Source organism: Ornithodoros turicata, chromosome 10 (genome assembly GCF_037126465.1).
Source record: "Ornithodoros turicata isolate Travis chromosome 10, ASM3712646v1, whole genome shotgun sequence".
In the NCBI taxonomy this organism is placed as follows: domain Eukaryota; kingdom Metazoa; phylum Arthropoda; class Arachnida; order Ixodida; family Argasidae; genus Ornithodoros; species Ornithodoros turicata.
In genome coordinates, this window is record NC_088210.1 from 30,981,952 (window position 1) to 31,005,246 (window position 23,295).

A 23,295-nucleotide genomic window follows, 5' to 3' on the forward strand; every position below is an offset into this window, starting at 1 on the left:
ACACATTAATTTCTATTTCTAATTTTTTACGCGTTGTTATCGGAAACCATCATTAACTTCCTCGACCCCAACCATACAATTTCCGAAGTGTCAAGCGCATGCCTTTCACTCAATCAATTTTGATGTTAGTCCTATAGCGTTGCTGTCGAGACTGGCGTGCTCCCTGCCAGTTAGGTCGGGTGGAGCAGACGTCGTTGCCAGACCACTGTATATAGCGCCAGTTAGGGGAATTACGTATCGGGAGTACGTTTTTGTTTCTGCAGTTTCTGCAATTGCAGTACTTCGGAAGAACTCGTATATAGCACTGTTGGGAATGGGCCAGCTGGCGTGTCCGAGTGCAATAAAAAGTCCTCACGCAGCCAAACCACACGGTGACTCCCCATAGATATGTACAGCTACCATCGAGTTTTTGAGTCCTTACCGTTATAATTTAGCGGAGTTAATAATCTGCTGCGTTTTCGTTTTCAGCGTAACGAAACAAGAAAAAGCCATGAATCGACCGAAGTTCTATTTTTCTATGTAAGCTAATCTGAAATCTATGAACCCAAAACACGGCTATAGCATTGCGACATTGATTGTGCTAAAAGCACAATAATACAAATACTGTGTTCGCGCGATCTCTGTCATACGAATCAGTGAGTGTTACGCGGTGCCTAAGGTCTCCCCCTTTCCTTTTCCCCCTCTTCCTTTATGCTTTCTTCTGCTTGTCCCACTGTGCCTGTTTCCTGTGTTGTTGCTGTTTTCCTCTTTTTTTCTGGCTCTATTGTCCCACCCACAAACGCGTTTTGGAGTACCCAGTCCTGACTGGGTCGGGACTAACCTTTCCATATTTTTGCGTCATATCCAATCTAATCCAATCCAGTTAAATTGCTTGCTCAATAACAGCCAGGCTAGTCGCCCGATATGTGGGACATACATCGCTTTAGTCCTTCTACTGACATCATCATCATCATCATGTATTTATTGGTGGTGGTTCTCAATGTGTCGTTACATTGCATATTCTAGCACAGATACAATCTGCAATCTGTCCCTATGCAGCTATCGTCCTGTTTAAAATCCTATCACGCCAGCAAAGGTCGAGATCCAACTAGAAGGCTACACGCGGAGCATCATGGGAAACGTCGCTGCGTGCCCTTTACGCGACGACCATTGAGCCTATTCGCACGCTGATACAGAAAGAGAGGGAGAGAGAAATGGCCACACGCACGAGGTTCCCCCAATTTCGCGGGTCATCCTTCAAAGCTGAATGCATTATAAAGAAGAGATTAAATGAAACACATACATTTAAAAATTGAGTGAATCGCAAAATAAAACGCAGATGAGAACTCATGCTCTCGAATATCGCTGATAATAAGAGACAAACACATACAAAAGTAGGAGATATTTCACGTCTTCTTTGTTATGGAAGAAAAGAAAGAAAAAAAAAGTGGGGGGGGGAGGAACACACTTGATGGAAAAGTCGATTCCCATCTCCATTTGTATGGAAGAACCTGCATGATTTCCTATCCGACTATATGGCTTCCTAGGGAACGTAGACTCTAGTTATATCGCGTATGGCTTCATTGTCGGACGTCATATAAATATGCATATCTAGAAATTGGCAAAATAAACTTCGTCTATCCCGCTCTGTAGAATGCAAGGCGTCTCCGCTCATGCTGTAACGTCATGCAATGTTGTTCGGGGGGCCTTTAGTACTGTTCGCGTTTGAAAGGGGAGGGGAATATGGTGTGCTTTCCGTTTGTCGTCGCAATATGAATATTTCGTGACACCACGTCGTTTCGCGTAAAGTAGAAAGGCATATTTTTCTGTCCGTATAGTCTCGTCAGCTAGCGACTGTAGCAGACGACAACGGAGAACGCAGACGACGAGGGATTTAGCAGACGACAGCGGATATAGCGGATGACAATTGTTGCAGAGGCAACGCCTAAATAAGTGGAAAGGTTCCTCACTCATCGTCGCTACATGTATTCATTGTTGTTAAACTAAAAGAGACACGATCTTCTTAAATGACGTGACGTAGCCATTAAGATTCCACCCATCACGATCGCGATACGGCGGCCCTAGCTATGGAGACAAGCCACCATAAGCCGCATGGGTAGCCACTGGTATAGCCACAGAACGCCTGCGTCGTCTGCGGCGACTGACAGTAGCAGACGACAGTTCCGAAGGAGGGGGAGAAGGGGAAGAGGAGTTTTCTCTGGGTTTTTACTTAGACGCTTGCAGACAAATATCGGCACAGCTTCCTGTGAAGCCAGCCCAGGTCACATGATAGCCCTGCGGTAGTCGTGACGCTGTCCACCTAAGCGTGGCCGACCACGCCAAGGAGCTCCACCACCACTACCGTGGGTGAAGGCGTCAAGTAGGCATTGGCGCAGACAGCGCCTTCTAGGTAAAAGGAGGCCTGCTCACTGCGCTCAAAGAAGAACGCAAATCTCGAGCCTTCCAATGCACTCAGTTTAAAAAAAAAAATTATCTCGCACTCTTTCGGATCCGAAAAATTTTGCAGCACAATGCGAGGCTAAGCCTGTTTTGTGGGCGGATGCTCCAATCAATAAGATGCCGGCGTGTTCCCATTAATCACAATGCCGTCCCAACCATTAGTCGTCTATCGCGTCACTTGTCGCGCAAAATACACGTTGAACTTTGAGGCATCGATTGTCCGAGCGATGTGGCCAATTTATCACGTAATGAGAAACGACTTTAGCGCGACGGGAGGGCTGCCCATACTGGCGTCCCCATTTATGGAGGATATAGAAGTTTTCGGATGTGGGGATCTTGACATGGTCTGCTTCCAAGCGCAGATGTGTAACGAGAGACAATCATAGTTGTATATTTGGGAAGAGATATGTGTCGGCGGTGCGGTAAAATCGTATATACAGGGTAAATTTAGCAAGGGTTACACATTTTGATCGCGTTGTAAAAATAGAAGATGACGTTTCTGACGCGTCAAACTTTGCAGACTGATAGTCATTCGCCTGAAGTTTTATCCAGGTTTCTTCTTCTTCTTCTTCTTTTTTTTTTCTCAGCAGCGCCACCTGTACGTGGTGATGTGAACGTGAAGCAAACAGAGGAAACAATGGCGGTTTGCGGGCGGTATATAGGCCATAGGAAAATGCATGGGGTGAAAATTTGCTTTGCTTCTAACTTTTTTTCTACAAAGTAGTAGCATTTGAAAAAAAAAAAAAAAAAAAACAAGACATGGATAAAACTTCAGGCGAAATGACTATATCAGTCGGCAAAGCTTGAAGCGCCAGGGACGTTGTCTCGTATTTTTACGACTCTATCGAAGTGTGTGTGTAACCTTCGCTAAACTCACTCTGTACTTGATGATAAAGGAATTTTAGTTAGTTTATATAACGATCGGCTTAAGTTAGTAGACCGGCTCGGGTAGCTGGCAACAATGAGAGAAGGCGTCAAAAAATCCATCACAACCGAGCGCGTTGACATCGTATATATACGAGACGCCTTTCACGTGCAGGCATGTTTACACCGGCCGGAGTGACTGATGTGGGACGTGCACCGATTCGCGTTCTGACCACCGCACACGTTATCCGAAGGAAAGGACTAAGCTAAAAAGGACGAAGTGTAGCATTTCGTCCCCCGATTCTAACGCATGATCTCTGTCGTCAGTCTCGTTTCGCTGGATAAAGAGAGTAACTGTTCATCGCCACCCCCCCCCCCCCTCCCTCTTTTCTGTCACGTCTATAACATGTCGGCTCAGTACGCTGTGACCAGCTTCGCGAACAGAACATGTTTCGCTCCACGCAATTGCCTGTTTTTGTTTCTCTCTCTCTCTCTGGAAATGCAGAAAGGGGACGAAAAATGAGCCGAGCACGTCTCGTACTAATTTTCCGAAGGCCCGGGGCGAGTTCTAACGTCCTTAGAGGTCAGAGGAGGATCGGCGGCTCCCTCGCCGTGAGCTCATCCTATGGAGTCCCATAGGGCAGGGTGCAGGGTGATTCCCTTCATCCGGGGCATCCTCAAGGTTTCCAAGGAGGATTGTGAGACTCCCTCATCAGGGAATGCCACGTAAAGTCCCGCTTCACCACATTACCGCTTCGCTCGATCCTGTACATCATGTCGCAAGAGAACAGAGAAACTGGACTGCTTTAGAAAACTTAAAATACTGCTCTTCTTTCTCTTGTATGTATACTTTACATCTTGAGTACCGAATTTTGCATTACAAAAAGTAAGAAAAATCATCATCTCCATATTGCGATATGGTGTGAGGTGTAACCGCGGGCCTCACACTAGTGAAGCCAAAATCTCCGTTTTATTTTTTTCTTAAAATCAAATCAAATCAATCTCCATATTTTATCATCGTCCCGACGCAGTGCGGCCTCCGTTGTTGTTGCGCCATTAAACAGCAAATCAATCAATCAATAACTTTCCGAAGGAACGCACCCCAGACGACCTCATGCCTAACTACCTGTAACTGGCATGTGGCCCCGTGGTGCCCTTAGATGGAACAATGGTCCACACACTTTGTCACAACATTTTAAAAATATGTAGCTAACGGAAAATACGTAAGCATTGATGATGATGATGGATAGAAGGAAAATTGGGGAGGTAAGTCACGACTAAATAGGACTGGCTTTTATCCCCTCCCGCCCCTCTTTTTCTCTCGAATAAGTGCTGTGAATGAAGTGTAATATAGCTGTCAGTGAAAACACATAGCAGTCCTGCGGACATCCGATGGATGTCCGAAGCTGGACGTCGCGATGTCCTGTGGACAAGGCGCTTTATCCGTAACATGCACGTTTACGTGTCCATGTTAGAGAGAGAGAGAAAAAGAAGCGGGACAGCTGGGACGCCCCCTACAAACATCAATATATTTTTCCCGTGGTCCTCAGTCCTTCATGCCCATTCTACTGCATCACTTCATTTCATTAGAAAATTATTGAATGCAAATCTATCGAAATGGCATGTACTGTCGTAATGTTGCTTGAGGATCGCAACGTTGCACGTACCATTCTGCATGTGACCCGGCCTGCAGAGTTCGTTCATCACCTGCCGCGTCCCGTGCACGACGTCGTTGTAAATGATCTGCTTATGGCGGTCCGAACAGTTGGACATGTGCTGGTCCATGCACCGGTAGCCCTGCTTCCATTTCCTTCAAAATAAAGGGAATCACTTTCACGACACCGACTAATTAATTAATGGTGAATAAAATCAAGTGGTGCCTCGTGTCTTTATAACCTAAAGGAGCCATCGGTTTCGTTTACGGTCGTCTAGTAGAATGGCTCCCACTGCTGGGTTCGAACTCATTGTTCGAGTGGATATGTTCTGGGTCGAAAATGGAGTAACACGCGGGCATACACCCTAAAAAACACAAGAAGTGATTTTAGTTCTTTTGGAGACCAGATGCATCGCTGCAACAATTAGTCTCTTTCGGGACTACATGCACTGAAGTTTATGCGAACTTCAGTGCACTGCAAGTGCAGTGCACGGACTACAATCGCTTCTTTTTCCCTTAAGTTGTAGACCCCTTGACTGCAGTAGCAGCAGGGTTGTTTGGACTTAATCCATGTGGCTTTTTGTCCGGTGGATATTTTTGGATATGATCCACACAATTTAATCCGGATTGTTTAGAGATTTTGTCCAGATGCGATGTGAAAGACAATCTTAATTCAACGTCACGTGGAAAACTCCCACTTTATTTCATTGTAGCGTTGGCTGTTCAGAAAAGCCCAGGTATACGTGCAACGTTAACTTCAAAGTATTTTTAGCTTTTTAACTTTTTAATTTGACTTTTTTAGCTTTTCATATTTAACTTTTTCCCCCTCTTCTTCTACTTCTGCCCATTCAAGGAGAGGCTTTCTTCTGCTTCCTGGAGGCATTCATAAGTTGCCTGTAGCATTCTTTTGATTGATTGATTGATTACTTTGTAAAAGAAAAAAATGGAGATGTTAGACCCGAGCCACTCCGGACTGGCTACTCCAGGACCCGTTATTCAGAAAAGAAAGGGAAGCATTCTTTTAGATTGCTTTAGTAGCTAACTCGTTGCTGGACGTGAACTTCCATAATGTTTCGATACTAACTTGCAGAGTGTGTCCAGTTCTCGACGCGATGAAGCTAAAGAAAGCTCCTCCGATTCTGTGATGCTGCTCAGCTGACGCATGCAGTCGTTGAACTCTTCGAGCGTACAGGTCATGTTGCCGTTCTTATCGTGACCCGAACCTGCGATTTAAGAAAAAAATGTGTCTCAATGTTTGACGATGCTATACATTGGATCATCAGTTAGTTGTAAAAGCTATGCCGGGCTTGGGACGTCCGGACAAACACGATGACTTGACGCCCTTGTCACCTTACCAACACTCGATGTCACTTTCTCAACATCGTTTTTTTTTTCTTTTTTCGTTTTTACCACTTATTCGTGCATTCATGTAGAAGTTGGCGACATTTTTGTGCACGTACAAGAAAATGTAGGAGGGCTGAGCTTCTTGAAACGACTAACAAGCAACAAACGCCCCGTTGCCATGCAAAAAAAAAAGAAAAGAAAACATGAAATAAAAACATAAAATACCGGTGTAAGAAGAGATACGAAACACTAGTGAAAATTAGCGCGGTGATGTGTACGAAATTCGTCTGTTCAAAGATTAGGAAGCTTGCTTGTTAAAGCGATAGTTTCATAAGACCAGCCCCTGGGTACGTCTGTCCGTCCGTGACTCTGTAGGCCTAAGCTCCACGTGACTACGTCACGAGATATGGTCACGTGACGGCCCTATAAAGCTACCGCATTCAAATGCGTGCGGCACAATGCCTAAGGATGCAACTTCTTGCAACTTCTTTTTCTTTTTTTGTGTGTGATTAGCACTGTTCATTGTGCAGAAAGCTACGACCAAAGACTTTTATTTTTAATCTATCTATTAATGTATTATATATTTAATCTATTATATGCCAAAATCGAACTCTTGGTGTTGCGCACTTGGCTCTTTCCTCAGACTATACATATACACCTATCCTAACAAAGAATATTTCATCCGTTTAATTTAATTGCTTACGCGTCACACCTGTATCACTTCGAAGCCCGCATGTTTTCCCGTAGTCCACCGCGTCACGCAAATATCGAAGACTATACTTACCCGGAAAGAAAAATTACAGAATACGCGCGGAAAGTAATTTAGCGTGCGTGGATATAGCGTGCTACGGGTGTAACCGAAAAAAAAACAAAAAAAAAAAACAGCCCAACTGCACGTGAACGATGCATTTGCTAAATGTACGTTCGGAGTATGCGGCCAGAGGAGACGGGAGATACGACGACGTCAAATAACGGGTTCGGAATAGATATATACTATAGGAGAAAGATATACTTTAGGCACGCACGGTAGAATATATAGTTCGCAATTATATGTCCTCGGAACGCACCGTTCGATTCGTCCCGGATAGGAAAATCGAGCACCATGGGAAAGGAAAGGATACGAAATAGGGATACGAAATAGGGATACGAAATAGGGATACGAAATAGGGATACGAAATAGAATTGTACAGGCGTAAATCTGCTCTATAGATGCACCACCCCTTTGTTTCGATGTATATTACATCATCGTGGCTGTGTTGGATAGCTTACTTTTTTATTTATTTTTTTAGAAAGTAAGTTGGAAGTATAGGAGACAGCAGGTACGAGACGTGGGAGCATAGAAAAAAAATCGAATGTGAATAGGGAGCTCTGCTTCCTGTTACCGAGAAGATGGTCGTTTCTCGGCGTGCAATGCTTCGAGATATAAACGTGCTTTCGGGGATAAAAAAAATGGGGGGGGGGGGGGAATGATGGTAAACTGAGCGTGTGGTATAAATTATTTGTACCGGAGGACTCGTACGAATAAAAGTGACCGAAAAATGCTTCGATGGGACTGTTTCTGTCTTTGATTCAACTTTGAGGTATACGCTCTCAGAAGAAAAGTTGAGTAAATTTGGGAGTGATTATAGTTTCTAGTCAACTTTATTTTTAAGATGATGAATGTGGCGTTCCATCACTCAACAACAACAGGTAAATGATGACTGACATTCACCGCTGGGGAGCCAGTACCCAACCTCTAATGACACCCATCTATTCCTGATTTTTGTGCCCTGCCCCTAAAATGTACTCCCCGGCAGTGCAAGCAGTTCCTAAACTTCTCATAAACTTCCGTAGTCTGAGGTGATGGCATGAAATATTGGTTGAAACGGTAGTACTGTTGCCAAAGGCACAAAAACCATTTGAAGTTATTTTTAAAGACTGCATCGCTTCATTACACCCCCCATCATCCCGGGGGCATGGGTATGCATTGTAGTTAGAAAGGGACTAACAAACATGATTCAAAATCATGGTGAGGTAAAAAAAATCATGGCCCACTTTCTGATACCGGATCAGTTAGAGGTTCATTTGAATATTGTTTCCGTCACTTATCTTGGTTCGGATCCGGTTTGACTAAAAATAACTTCGGGCTTTTACACTCTTAAAAATGAACTTCACCACATAGCACGCTCATAGCCAACCATCGTTCCGAATGATATCATTCTGTGTATTAATTCGTTGAAAATGGGAGGAGGCGCCTAACTGGGACACATTATCTTGTCCCAAATAGGTGCCGCGCCCCTGTTTTGAACAAATCAGGACACAGAATGATATTACTCGGAATGAGGGTCGGCTAGGAGCGTGCCATGTGGTGAAGTTCTGCTTTAACAGTGTATAGCAAACCATAATCCCGCACGCGTTTTTGTGACACTTATGCAGAAATGTTAATTGTCACAAAAAGGCGTGCGCCCCCCTCTCGTGTCTTCAAATCAGAAGCGATAACCATATCATTCGCGGTAGTGGTACACTCTTAGAAATGAACTTCACCGCATAGCACGCTCCTAGCCAACCATCATCTCGAATGATATCGTTATCTGTCCTGATCTGTTGAAAACGAGAGGCGTACGCCTTTTTTGTGACAATTATGAACAGCATAAGTGTCACAAAAATGGCGTACGCCTCTCGTTTTCAGCAAATCAGGGAAGGTAACGATATCATTCGAGATGATGGTTGGCTAGGAGCGTGCTATGTGGCGAAGTTCATTTTGTAAGACTGTAGGCGCACAGCGTGCTATGCGGTTAAGTTTCGTTTTAAGAGTGTAGGCTTGACTCTTTGGCTGCTATAAAGGATATGAATCTCGAAACGGCTATTTTTTTGTCCTAATGAGCTCTTTTAATCAACGACGGCTGCGAACCGAGATATCTGCTTCGCATTCTCTCCAATTAAGGTTATTACACCAAGCGTTTCCCACAGAAGCGAGTCTCGCCGACAACATTGTAATCAAAATAAATGGAGCGCACATCGTGGCCCCTTACATTGCAGCAAGCACATGAGCTCTCCAATCACTGAATGAAACATAATATTCGGTCAGGAACAGAAGAAAAGCATCATATTTCTGAAACTTGCGATAGCGACGTAAATCTATGCCGGTGTAACCCGAGCCTAACGAGCAGATATGCGGAACGGAGTCACATCCGCTTATTGTTCCTATAAATGGTGTAGGTGAAGCCCCAATGGAAAGAGCGTGGCGTTTCCGTGCCCATATATTTCCCTCTCACACATCACGGCGACGGTGATGCGTGTCAGAGTTTGGGTGATTCGTCTGGATAGAAATGGACCGTACTTGGCCATTATTAATGAACCGCTATTAGATTCGCCGTCGCTCGATCTGTGCGGCGATATGCGAGTGGGAAGGCTTAATGACAATAATCGACACGGGACGATGATGTTGCTTGAACGAAAGAGAACACCGTTCGTGAAGCGGGAAGATAAATCCGCAGAGAACTGATTTTATTATTATATATATTTTTTTTTACTTTTCATTGGATAATGAAGAGGTTGGGTGCTATACGGTGGCCAGTCCGATTATGCGGTAAAGTAAATTTCTTTCTTCTTTCCCTAGTTTCCATCATCGTCATTGTTGATTTATTGATTTATTGATTGGTTTGTAAAAGAAAAACATGGGTCTGCTGGCACCTTACAATCATCATTTGCGGTTTGTGTTTGTGGCCTTGTTTCTATTTCGCTCTTTATTACACGAAGACAGGATATATTTATTAGAACAGAAGGGGGGAAAGGGGGAAAGGCACAGCCAACGCCATCTACACTCTTAGAAATGAACTTCACCGCATAGCACGCTCCTAGCCAACCATAATCTCGAATGATATCGTTATCGTCCCTGATTTGCTGAAAACGGGAGGCGTATGCCTTTTTTGTGACAATTATGAACAGCATAAGTGTCACAAAATAGGCTCCGCCCCACGTTTTCAACAAATCAGGGACGAGAACGTTGTCATTCGAGATTATGGTTGGCTAGGAGCGTGCTATGCGGTGAAACTCATTTTTAAGAGTGTACATACAGAAAGCATGCTTAATGACTCCTTCTCCCTCCTTCGTTACGTGGACACATAAAGTGAGAATTCGTCTGCGCGCGAACTCCAGAACCCCCAAATGATGGCAGCTATAGCTTCATGGAGTTGAACCTGTGGACTAAACGTGTAACACGCTTTCCAGAAAACCAGACTCGAGAAAAATATGGTAAAGTTTTGCGCTTTATTTTGTTTTCCCGTTTAGTACGCCGTGACGTTCACTGTACTCGCAGACGACAGTGGTTCGTCTCCATGGATACGACCGCTGAAAGCACGTTCGTGATTGGCTACGGCCGTTGAAAACACGACCCTGATTGGCTGACTGATACTCAAGTGCTGAAAGTACGCGTGCGGGAGATGGATCGAGCAAGCTCCTTCCGGTGATCCGTGCGAGATCACAGGCAATACATGTACCTGAGGTCGGCACTTGTGACTCCTGCTCACTCATTTTAAGCTCAGTAACCTTGTTTGCTCACCCACTCCCCGCACAGCCCTCTAATGCTCGACTCATTGGTCACATTGAGCATGAATGAGCATGCACATTAGTGTGAATTTTGTCAGGTAGCCTATATCACGTTCCACCGTCTAGCAGCTGCAGGCGCCTTCGCAGTGAGACAGCTCTTCGTCCATGTTCTTCTGACATTTAACTATCCAGAATATCAGAATATCTAAATTTTTTCTTTTACCCATCAATCAATCAATCAATCAATAGGATGATAGCGATCCATATTTTTCTTTCTTTTCCAATCCAATCCAATGATAGCGGGGAGAAACCCATTTAGTGGTACTTATCTGTCTGGTCTACATAGCGCCAGAGATAATCCGAAGACTTTTGCTACCCGTCACTACAGCTCTAACGTTTGCTCACTCTGCTCAACTCACTCGCCGCATTGTGCGTGAGCGAACATGAACGAGCATGCTCATGAGTGAGCTTTGCTGAAGTATGCACGGCTAATTCACGTTCACAAACCCACCTACTTAAGATCTGCTTTGACAGACACGCACCAATATTTCACGCTAACCTTTTGACGGAATTAACAGTCCGTGACTTCTTTCTATAGGGTGGTTGGAGGGGAATGTAAAAAAAGGTTATCGTCAGCCGTCTCCATTTCGATACATCTTCATAAAGAGAAATAAAAAAGAAAAGAAAGCAGACGAGAGTATGCATGGCAATTGGAGCTCCAATAAATCACCTTCTTTCACAAAAGGAAAGCGAAGTGCAAAAATCCTTTGGCGCAATTTCGAGTTTTATTTATTATTCAGGCAGATGAATCCGGAGTTGAGAACAGACTCCATGGTTGGGCTTTAAATATGCATTTATAAAGCGGGGCTTAAAGCCGCCACCCATGTATGCGCCGCCATGCGGCCGAGTGGGGATTTAAATCGCAGACGACCAGATTGCACGTTTTGTTTCCTCTCTCGTCAGCGAAATTAATGAATCACGTGATAGGCAAGTGTGGAAAACGGATTGGGAGTCTACTGCACGTCGGGTGATCTCCTGTTACGAGAAAACTTATTTGTTATTAATTAATTGATTTTCTTCGATTCGTTAGCTGATACAGCGGATCGTGCTACCAGTAAGCGAAACTTCGACTATATGGTGTCGTCTGCTTTCTTGATTCCGAATATTTGATTCTGCGAGCTTTCGGAAATTTTGATGTTGCTCCCCCTAGCGGGCACTCCTTGACAACTGTCCCGTCGAAAAGGCGCTTAGGTGTAATCGAGGTTTTATTGGGTTTGGTCCTGGGAAGCGCGTTTCCTATTTGAGGACTCGTGCCTCGGGGGAGCTCACTGCTTTGATTAGAGTTCGGACGACATGACAGCGAAGGGAAAAGACAGAATGCTAACTGAGGAGAAAGCTCGATAGAAGAAGTGGATGGACGCAATAAATGGTTCAACATTCCGGACACTCTGAAATTGGCTTTTGCTGTAAAGCGCTGCATTTTCTGTACAAGCGAGTGGTTTTGGTGGCGACAGGATCAATCGTAAAAAAAAAAAAAAATAAATAAATAAAGATAGCTGAGTTGTTTCCTCAAGTTGATTCCTTACGCAGCCATATGCCGCTTACTTGGGTTTAAAAAATAAACGTGAAAGTAAACGGAAGTATTCAACAGAGGGTATGTGGAAGTAAAGACAATTTCGAAGCATTTTGTACGAATAAAAACAAATGCGCACATTCAATTTCGCATCTTTTTTTTGTGACTACCAATCTACCCGGATGGAATCGCCTTCAGAGATTTATGTGTAGACAACATAATGCTCCACCTCCACTGAGTAATTTGATCAACTTTCGTATGTCGCCGACTTGTGCATCGGACGCCGACACACTTTCCTTAGAAGTCGGCCCAGGACGCACATTCTCCCAGGGCGTCACTCGTGATGTTACCCCATCTGTGAGGACGACAACGGCGATCCCTTTCACCATCACCATCACCATCACCATCACCATCACCATCACCATCACCACCACCACCACCACCACCACCACCACCACCACCACCACCACCACCGTACGTCGGACGCATAAAGCGAGCACTCGTACACGCATTTTTTTTTTTTCACTTTTACGAGCTATTATACGGGCTGTTCCTTTTTACATTCTTTATATATTTTTAATAAAAATCTATGAAAGCAACATAGATGCCGCTATTGCAGTTGAGTTCTACTGTAAGGCGGAGATTCTGTGGAAAGGAGTGTCTAACTAACAGCTGACTAATTAACTAAAAATCATTATAACATTCTTTCGGGCAAAATTGATATAGCAGAATGGGGGACAATACTGGTTGAAGGTATTTATTTTTGTTTATTTTTTATTTTTAAATCCTGAAACAAGCATATGCGTTGAAATTTCCATCGCCGAAAATTGCTCTGCAAATCAGCGAAAACCAAAACCGCGGAGACTCTATATCTCGACTATATCAATATCGTCTATATTGTTCGTTTCACGATTTTTTTTTTTTTCTAAATAAAAATGTTTCCACCAAGGGCTGTCTCTCGTTCTGCTGTATCACTTCCGCCCGAAAGCCCCTAATTAAAGAGCTTATTAATGAATTTTAGGTAATTATAGTCCCACAGATGTTCCATACTCTCTTCCAGAAAATATCAACCTGCAAGAACGGTACCTACGCTGCTGTATACAGCGTTTTTTTTTTTTAAATCGGTAAACTATTAAAAAGAACACCCTGTAGCATGCGTCAGCTATACGAAGAACACAGAGCGCCAGCCACGCAGACAGCGGCTATGCATTCCTCGTATTATCCATAAACATTTATTTGTCGTGCCCTGTCGCTGCGGCGTTGACGTTCTATTGGCATCCGCGAAGACATCCATCTTTCTTGCCGTTGGTGCCAAGGCAGTGTATGTATAGAGAGAGCAATATCACGACAGGAATCCATCTTGCACGGGCGATTGTTTCAGGAGGAATGCTCCTCGGTCGGAAATGGGTTGCTTTCCGTCACGTTGCATTAATCAAAGCTTAATGGGGGCTATTAGTGAGGAATGGCAGGTTTTTTTTGTTTTTTTTTTCGGGGTCCATACGGAGCAGGAGACGAAAGAGTCGAATGGCAATGATCGTTGGCAACGGTTGAGTGATCGTGTATTGGAGCTATATGACGGTCCTGACTGATTTGGTCTGGAGCTGTTCCAGCAAAGTATGCACAGCGCCATTTCGGGTCCAAGCGGCCACATATGCAAACAATGGGGAGTTTCATCAGCGGGTTCTATGGAGGGGGTTTCAAGCGGTATACGTCAAGGAGAGCTGTAGGAAATCCACAGAAAAAGCGGTGCATCTTGCTAAGTGCGAGCCACAAGAGATCGTGTATTTGAATTTTGAAACCACGTCGTCTGCTAAACTACCGAGCGTTGCATGTTTTGGGGCGCTAATGTTGCTGCTCACTCGCGCTTTGCGCACGCGCAAAACATAGAGAGCTTCGCGCATTGCGAAGAATCGCCACGTTATCTCTTAAGTACGCAAGTGCGATAACGTACGATGCACTAGAACTCTCTAACGAATTTCGCAAAAACGGAAACAAAACAAGGAAGCATTTTTTTTTATCACTTCGTTTCAGGCTCCACTCTTTCACCTCCTCTTGACGTCCTTGTCTCCGCTTATCTCATTCCGCTTTTTAAGCCCACTAACAAATTTTCTAATGCCAGACAAAAAAAAAAGAAGCAGGACTCTAACTTTTCTTCCTTCCTATAAACGAGCAACCCTGTTCTCTCAACCGGAAGCTCGACAGTATAATCATGGGATCTGCGGCTGTACAATTAAATTAGGCAGTATATGAAGAATTTGAAAGACCGCTAAATTGTACGACCGTCTTCCGGACCCATAGTGCAACATCCACGCAACAACGCGAACGCTCAGTGCACCGTATCGTCACAATCATGTTACTTTCATTCTCCGTAATTGTGTGCAGGTTCTCCAAATCTTTTAATCCTTCAAAATGTTCTCTCCGAGCGAAGGCAAAGTTAGAAAAAGCGCTTCGCTTCGTAGGACTTTATTGTTATCGAATAAGATCCTAAAAGAGTCCCTTTTTTTTTTCGTTACTTTTGTCTTTTTGCTTTTTTACATATCGTTTCTAAAGCAGTGCAAGAGCCTGACAATGGCAGTGGTGTGGATTAAGTAGTCGCTAATGCGGCTTAAGATGGAGGTGTCGGATATAAGGTATAAGAGTAGAAAGAAGAGCGTTGAGAGGCTTCGTCTTAATAATGTCATTCAGGTAGATGTGTGTGCGCGTTTTTTTTTTTTTTTTTTTTAGTTCAGAAGCACATTTAAGCTTAAGTTTATGAAGTGATCTGACTGGTCTGTACGCGAGGATTATGACAAATATGGGAGGACTGGACCCGACGATTTCTGCTTACTACTTTTGCAGGGAGACGTGAGACATAGCAAACTAAGTATCAGTCCGTGACTGTATCTTCTTTCATGAACGAGTGACCATTAGCAAATTCCAGCACGAGGACTAGTGTTAATAGCCATTCTTACATCTTGTAATGTTGTACGATAAACATAGCTTGGGGTGTGGGAAAGGGACATATTGGGTCCTAAGTCCTAACCTATCCTTGCGCGGATCTCTTTGCGTGTCAATCTGTACTTTTCGTTTAAAGTGAGAGCTTTATAGTGCCAACCACAGTGTGGGTTCGTACGTATAGCTTTACGGGACCACGTGACAGTGATGACGTGACCAGAAACTCAGCCGACCAAATCCAGCCAGTCAACGAAAAAATTCGCCGACAAAGATAGCCCTACACTCTTAAAAATGAACTTCACCGCATAGCACGCTCTTAGCCAACCATCATCTCAAATTATATCGTTATATGCCCTGATTTGTTGAAAACTGGGGGCGTACGCCTTTTTTTGTGACAATTATGAACAGCATAAGTGTCACAAAAAAGCCGTACGCCTCCAGTTTTCAACAAATCGGGGCAGATAACGATATTATTCCAAATGATGATTGGCTAGGAGCGTGCTATGCGGTGAAGTTAATTTCTAAGAGTGTACAAAACTTAAACACGTTTGGCACAGTGCCCAGACGTGCAGCCATCTTTTAGCTTCCTTCCTTTTTTTCTTTTTTAACCCTATACGCACGCCCTCCTACAGCTTGTTCGCAACACCACTCGTCGCAACAATTGTTGCTTTCGGAACAATCGGAAGGTCTAATTAGGCCCTGTTTCACCAACGCCGATTAACATTTGAACTGAGATCAACGGTCCCCATAAACTTGAATTTGACGCTGAACTCTGCTTCATTAAAGGCAGTTATCGTCACTGAAACATTCATCGCGTCACCAACTGACATTAAAAAAAAAAAAAAAAGGAACTGAGAGTTGACAAGAGAGTTGAGAGAGTTTAGCAACCCTTGATCTCTGTTCAAAGTTAACCAGCGTTGGTGAAACCGGGCCCAAAACGTTTTTCTTTCTTTTTTGTGTGTGTCACAAAGCATTTTTCGAAACAGCAGCATCTTTATTTTGTGACTATGTTTGGAGCATCTTTTAATTGTGATCATGATGATGAAGATGATGATGGTAGGAGATAAAAATGGAGATGTGACCCCGCTCACCGCGGGACAAGCTAGTAGTAGAGAGGAAAAAAAAAAGAAGAATAAGAAAGAAATGTCTAAAAAGACGAGAGCTCTGCTATGCTCTTAACGAAGGTGATGAGTGAGCGCTGCGCACTCTGACGATGAATCGCGGGACATTCGCCCAGCACTTTGGAGCATCTTTTGAGTTAATCACTTCCCCGTATTGGTTTGTAGTGACGGAAAAAAACGCTACTGATGCAACGATAAAGCTTATTTTTGTTATTGATGTTTTTATTAGAGTTACCAATTTGGTTCTATCATCAGACGGGAGGCACATCAATCCCTCAGTACTGCGAATTTTCATATTCTCTCTTTGTTCGCTATCTTTTTTCCTTTTTTAGCTTCTGCAGCAACTTAGCGAGAGATATGAGCAGAGGACAGTGATAACTTACGATGATTATGATCACGGTGATAATGGTACGTCGAGAGACCGATCATGTATACGACAGATAAAAGAACAGACTTCCATCGAAAAGAAGGTTAGGTAGCAAGCGAGCTGGTGATGACGATCCATGACTTGAAAAACCGAGACGAGGAACACAAGACCGTGTTTGTGTTGGTCTGTTATCGTCCTCTACCTCGTCTCGGGTTTTCAAGTCATGAAACTTCCATCGTCTCGATCATCGAAAATGCCTCCTAAAATCCACGAGATAATCGACGACGATGAAACATCGAAAATGTATTTTTTTTTCTCATCTCAAATTCCGTACGTCTTGCAGGCGCATTGGGACGTTCTCCTTTTGCCAATACACTATTTATATGTATGTACGCACTCAATATAAACTTGCCGTTTTCTCAAGAGGCACACACAGGGGATCCCGAAAGGAAATTGCCCAGGACGCCCAGACATAACGATATAAGGCACAGACGTTTTGCGACTGCTTTTCGAGAACTAAAAGATAATGTAACACGATAATACAGCCTATAATGCATAGCAGAAAGTCTTCCGCGTCTTATGCTGGCGTCGTGAGCAATCTTTTTTTCATTTTATTTTTGGGGGGAATCGTCTCACGGGTATTTTAGCTGCAGTCCTCTCTGCGTGCCTCTATCGAAGGCAAGGAAACGAGGTCTTATTTCCTAAATACGTACGCTTGTGCGGCAGTAATAAATATGCAAATGGGATAAATGAAATGCAGTACATAAAAGAGCAAAAATTTGTACGGGAAGATAAATAATTGCATGATAGGTCAGAGCTTGCTCTTTCTTGTTTCTTTCTTCGCTGAATTGTATGATACGACGTTGTCGTTCTGCGCTGTTTATACTGTTGATATAGCCTGCCTCGTGCCTTTCAAGGCGCTGTTTACACTTTGATAGATGTGATGCATTACGTGCTGCACGCATTGTATTGCACGCTAGTGTATTGAGGGAAAAAAGGACTGCAGTGAATCCCTGTTATAACGAAATCGCCTTTTTCGAATTATCGCTTTGTTCGGAGTCTCACGCTGTCCCGACGGAATCCTGATTGTTCGAAGTGCGCTACCAGCCGATTCCGCTTAGAGCGAACGCGCCAGCTTCCTTCTTCTGTCTCTCTCACTCCTTTATTCTCTCTCACTCTCTCACTCTCTCGTTTTTCATGCGAAACAAAGGCTGCAAAGGTGCTCACCACTATAGCTTTTTCGCTTGCTATGATACACCTTTCAAGTTCTGGCGGTGTTTCCTCAAGCTTCCGAGGCTACTATCACCGTTTATGCGGCACTTGCACCTATATCGAATTGCCGCTTATATCGAATTGTTTCCTGCTCCTGTTGACTTCGTTGGAACGATGGTTTGATGCATGTTTCTAAGTGTCGTTGTTGGCGATATGTAAACCCTGGGACACAGGTACGCGTCAAGCTGTGTACGTCAGAGGAGCGAGAGCTATACGGCCATTCCAATTGGTTCTCGTAGGCACGTGACCTCTCCCTCCCGCGCTGCCTCTCTGGTGGAGACGCCGGCAGTGACGTCAGTGCCGTATGAGTTTCGGTATTCGTGGTGCCGATTATCTACGCATTTTCACTCCGCTGTAAAGCGTGGGGTGCGGGTCCTCATCACTGCAAACAATTATCTTTCGATATTTATCGCAATACGGTGTTAGCGCCGCGAAGCAACTGTGACTATGAGCGGCGTACAGATGTGGAGAGATGGAGAAAGGACAGCAGGAAAAATAAAAAGTAATATACCTTGATAGGGTCGAGGAACATTTGGGGGGCTGCACACGAGATCGAAACAACTTCCTTCGGTCCAGCACACAGTTCCTACTCGATTGCACAAAAGGTCACGCGCCGTCTCCCCTCGTTTCAGTCAGAGCAAATACCGAACAGATCCTGTCGGAAACGGAGTGGTGTTTTTTTTTGTGTGTCTTTTGGATTGATGGAAAAAAAGCGAGGAAAACATCTGTCGACGCAGCAACACTGTCACGCTCCTTGAAGGAGTAAGTCGCCAAAAGTGAGATTCGAAGGAATCGTGGTGTTAATGGCTCTTCCGCGGTATCGCTGATGCGGGTGAAAGGAATCAGCGGCTCCGAAGAAATTATCCTCAACGGGTACGATGGAGTGTTTGAGAGAGAAATAATAGTATACCGTGATTTGGTAGAAATAATTACCACGGAGCAGTAGCAAATGTCAGAATCGATTATATCAAGTTGCACGGTAAGTACACGTAACGTCTTTTAATGCACTATTAACCGTGTCGAATATCCTGCGGCGCAGCCACAAGATGCTGCGTAGCAGATGACAGTAAAAGACGCTGTCGTCTGCTAAGTGTCGTCTGCTAAGTGTGCAGTACGCCACTTCCGGTATGCCAGTACCGCGCGAGTGCTCGGCATAACACGCGGCAGATCTTCTGCCCCATGAACGGTTGTTTGCTTTATCTCCCACTAGAATATTCCGTAGCGATATCGCTAGTGGGAATACACGGCTGCATCCCATATATATCCTGGGATGTTTTCCTTAATTCGTAGCGCAACAATGGTCCGTCTATATAACAAACATATATTGTTAAGCAATTGTTTCTAAGTAATCCTTTCTCCATTCCCACAACGTTCTTATTCATATAGCGTGCTTTCATGGCTCGAATCTTCCACTAGTTCATTCCATACACAAAACTCGAGTCCAAAGTACACATTCTGCCCAGGCGCCTAGAAAAAGCAACACTTTATACGACACTGTTATGATGCATTAGACTGTGCACGGGCTTTTCTTAGCCACAGAAGCTATACGAGTGCATTAGCATGCAGCTTGTCACATAAGCTGTACTGTAAATACAGCTTCTCCGTTTTTAAGTACGCTTATTTATAGGGTCATTTAGAGAGTCAGTTTATGTAGGCTGTGTAAGAGCGTCGCCTTGTTACAACGAGAATATTATGCGCCCAGGGAAAATAGCCTTTCCTTCAGGCTTAGCTTTAGGGATGAGCAAAAAAGCCTTGGAGATGGCTGAGACTTATGAAACTTTGATGCTGGTCTTGGTGAATGGACAGCCTTTTCGAATGAGTGTTCTTTTTTTATTTTGTTGTTGTTGTTGTTACCTTTAGTTTCATATTTGTTTTGCTCCTTTTATCTTGTTACTTCATGCTTTGTATTGTTCAAGTTGAGTCGGGAAGAGAAAAAAAAAATTGGAAAACGGTGTTGTTGGCGAACAACTTGCAAGTTAGATTAGGTAAATAAACCGGCTGACAAAGCAATGGGCACTAATGGACACGAAGTACGTGAGAGGGAAATGAAGCTTTGAGGAAATGGTACACGGGACGAAGCACTACGGGTTTTGTTTCGTATTCTTGGGAGTAAGGCAAGGGTTAAAAAAAAAAAAAGATACAATGCCGTTAGCTACATTGTCATTTTGGTAACATGCCTGGCCCGTATTCGCTTCCTGAGCAGTTGTGCCGGCTGATATCTCTCCTGAAGCATCGTTATATCGAATTAGTTATTAGATAACACGATGCAGTACCCCTCAACACGATGCAGTACCTGTATAACGATAGTAATAATGTGTTTGACTGCACCGTATATTATCAGAATGTCCGCGGCCTTCGTACGAAAAACGTTGAGTGCCTCCACAATGTCATTGATCTTGATTTTGATGTCCTTTGTTTGACTGAGACGTGGCTGTGGCCAGGCATACCAAGTTCCTCGTGTTTTCCAGAATATTACACTGTCTTTAGGTCCGACCGTTGTGAGACGCAAGCCCAAAGGGGTGGCGGTTCGCTTATTGCTGTGCGGTCCCGTTATAGCTGTCGCCGTCGTTCCGATCTTGAGCTAGTGCCCGATTGTGTTTGGGTTGAGCTCATCCTCAGTGGCAATGACCGGATACTAATAGGCGTGCACTACTTTCACCCTGGATTTAGCCCAGATGCCCTTGAAAGGTACTTCCTACTTCTGGGAGAAAAATTAATTCGACTGCAATCTAAAATATTAATTTTGGGTGACTTCAATGCTCCTGGTGTCGACTTTATTAGCAATAACGTAACAGCGCATAGCTCCTGCTCAGTCCGTTTCTGCCATTCACTTCTTGACTTTGCTCACTTTCATCAGCTCGTGCAACTGAATAATGTCCCTAACAAGGACGGTTACACGCTGGACTTATGTTTTTCAAACTTCAGTGCCTCTGTCGAGCGCGCGCTCTCGCCTATCGTTCCTATTGATGGTTATCACCCCCCTCTGTCCATTGTACTCCCACACGTACGGGCCGATGTCACGCGTCCCCAGTCCTCCAGGTTGGCTCTCAATAGAGGCGACTATGTCGGCCTCTATCATCATCTTGATTCATGTGATTTCTCGTCTGTACTTAGCTGTTCTGACCCCAACGACGCCGTATCTCGCTTTACCGAAATTTTTGTTGACAGCATTACTGAGTATGTTCCGCAGTATACACCTCGTCGTTCAAAGTATCCACACTGGTTTTCCCCTGAATCGCGTCGCTATCTCAGTAAGAAAAAGTATTTTCACAGGAGGTATAAAAAACATGGGAACGCGGCTGACTACGAACAATTTGTTATTTTTCGCGCACGTTTCAAAAAAGCCGTTGTGCACGACCGCAGGTTGCACTTGAGCACCGTCGAAGCGAATGTAAATGATAATCCTCGTAACTTCTGGAAGTGGCACAAACTTCAGAAACGCGGTCCGGTCATGTCGCCTTCTCTCAGTGACGGTCACGCCTTGTATTCTGACCCTTCAACCGTTGCAAAGATGTTTGCTGCGCAGTTTAGTTCGGTGTACGACGGTACCAGTAACACTACTGCTTCCGCTGATTTCAAGACCGCACCGTACACTGATGATTTGCCCACATTTGTTATCACTGAGAGTGATGTAAGCGACGCGATCCGCAGGTTGAAACCCACAACAACACCCGGCCCCGATGGAATTCCAGCTGTTTTTCTGAAAGCTTACTCTGATATTGTTACACCTGTACTATCGTTTATTTATAACTTGTCACTGAGATGCAATAATTTCCCTAGTCACTGGAAGTCATCCGTTGTGATTCCTATCCACAAGTCAGGAGACCGGCACATTGCGACCAACTACAGACCGATCAGTATTCTATGTGCGCCTTCCAAAGCGTTTGAGCACATCATATATACGCACTTGTCGTCGTTCTTCAAACGCAAGCTCGTTGACTCTCAACATGGCTTCATGACAGGCAGATCTACGGTAACAAATTTGGTATCCTTCATGTCCTCTGTTGCCCCTGTCGTCAGTGCTCGCGGTCAGATTGATGTTGTCTACTTCGATGTATCAAAAGCTTTCGATTTAATGAGTCACGGCGTCCTACTAGATAAGCTACGTACATCCGGTGTTTCTGACCCGCTTATTGCATTCTTCGAGTCATACCTAAGTCAACGTTCCTGTTCTGTTTTTGTCTCGGGCGCGTACTCAGATGCATATGTCCCCACATCTGGGGTTCCTCAGGGATCCAACCTAGGTCCCCTGCTTTTTAATATTTTTGTGAATGACATGTCATCCTGCCTCAAACATTCTACTCTACTTCAGTATGCGGATGATTTCAAATTAATGAAAGTGATCTCTTCGGTTTCCGACTGCTTACAGCTACAGGCAGATATATCCAATATACTGTCATGGTGCAGTGCCAACGGTCTCAAAATTAACAGCGCAAAGACGAAGGTTGTCTCGTTCACACGCAAGACAAATATCTCAGTGTTTCGATACTTCTCCGACATTGAAATATGTCGTGTTGACAGTATCCGAGATTTAGGAGTTATTTTTGATGCCAAACTGCTATTCCATGAACATGTCACAGCGGTCCGTTCTTCCGCTCTTCGCACGCTGGGCCTCCTGTCATATACATGCAAGGAGTTTCAGACTCCTGCTGTCTTCGTTAAACTATACAAGTCCTATGTTCTTCCTAGGCTTGAATATGCCTCTGTTGCTTGGAACGCACTTTCAGGTACTGATACAAAGCGTCTTGAGGCTGTACAAAAACGAGCGCTTCATATCATACACAATGGCTTTTTACGAAAAAAGTTATTGTATGACTATGACACACTACTGCAATATTTTCACCTTCACCCACTGGCCACACGTCGCTCTATCGCCGACGCCCTATTTCTGTACAAATGTGTCCATGCCCGTGTTGATTCGCCACTCCTGCTGAGCCTCCTAAACTTTTGTATTCCTCGCGCGGCTTTTCGTAATCCACCAGTCTTCTACGTTAAACGCTTCTGCCCCAGCGATCCGATTACCCGAAGCCAAATTCTTCTGAACTCGCTTCCCCCCACATGTGATATTTTCCACACCTCAAGCGCATCCCTTAAACGCGACGTTATTTCTTTCCTTCAGCAGTGAATTTTCAATCGTGATATTCTTTCCTTTGTTTTGTACAGTATATAGTCTCATTCCATCTTATTACTTATGTCCTGC

General features: G+C 44.2%; 1 protein-coding gene across 1 annotated transcript in view; it reads right to left on the reverse strand.

Annotated features, from left to right (window-relative positions):
• Positions 1-23,295, reverse strand: part of LOC135370552 (uncharacterized) — a 31,822-nt gene that overhangs the window by 2,858 nt on the left and 5,669 nt on the right. The window contains exons 2-3 of the mRNA XM_064604334.1: positions 6,042-6,180; positions 4,971-5,113 (exon numbers count right to left, since the gene is read on the reverse strand). Coding sequence (XP_064460404.1) covers positions 4,971-5,113; positions 6,042-6,180 — 282 coding nt within the window. The remainder of the gene's footprint in view (positions 1-4,970; positions 5,114-6,041; positions 6,181-23,295) is intronic.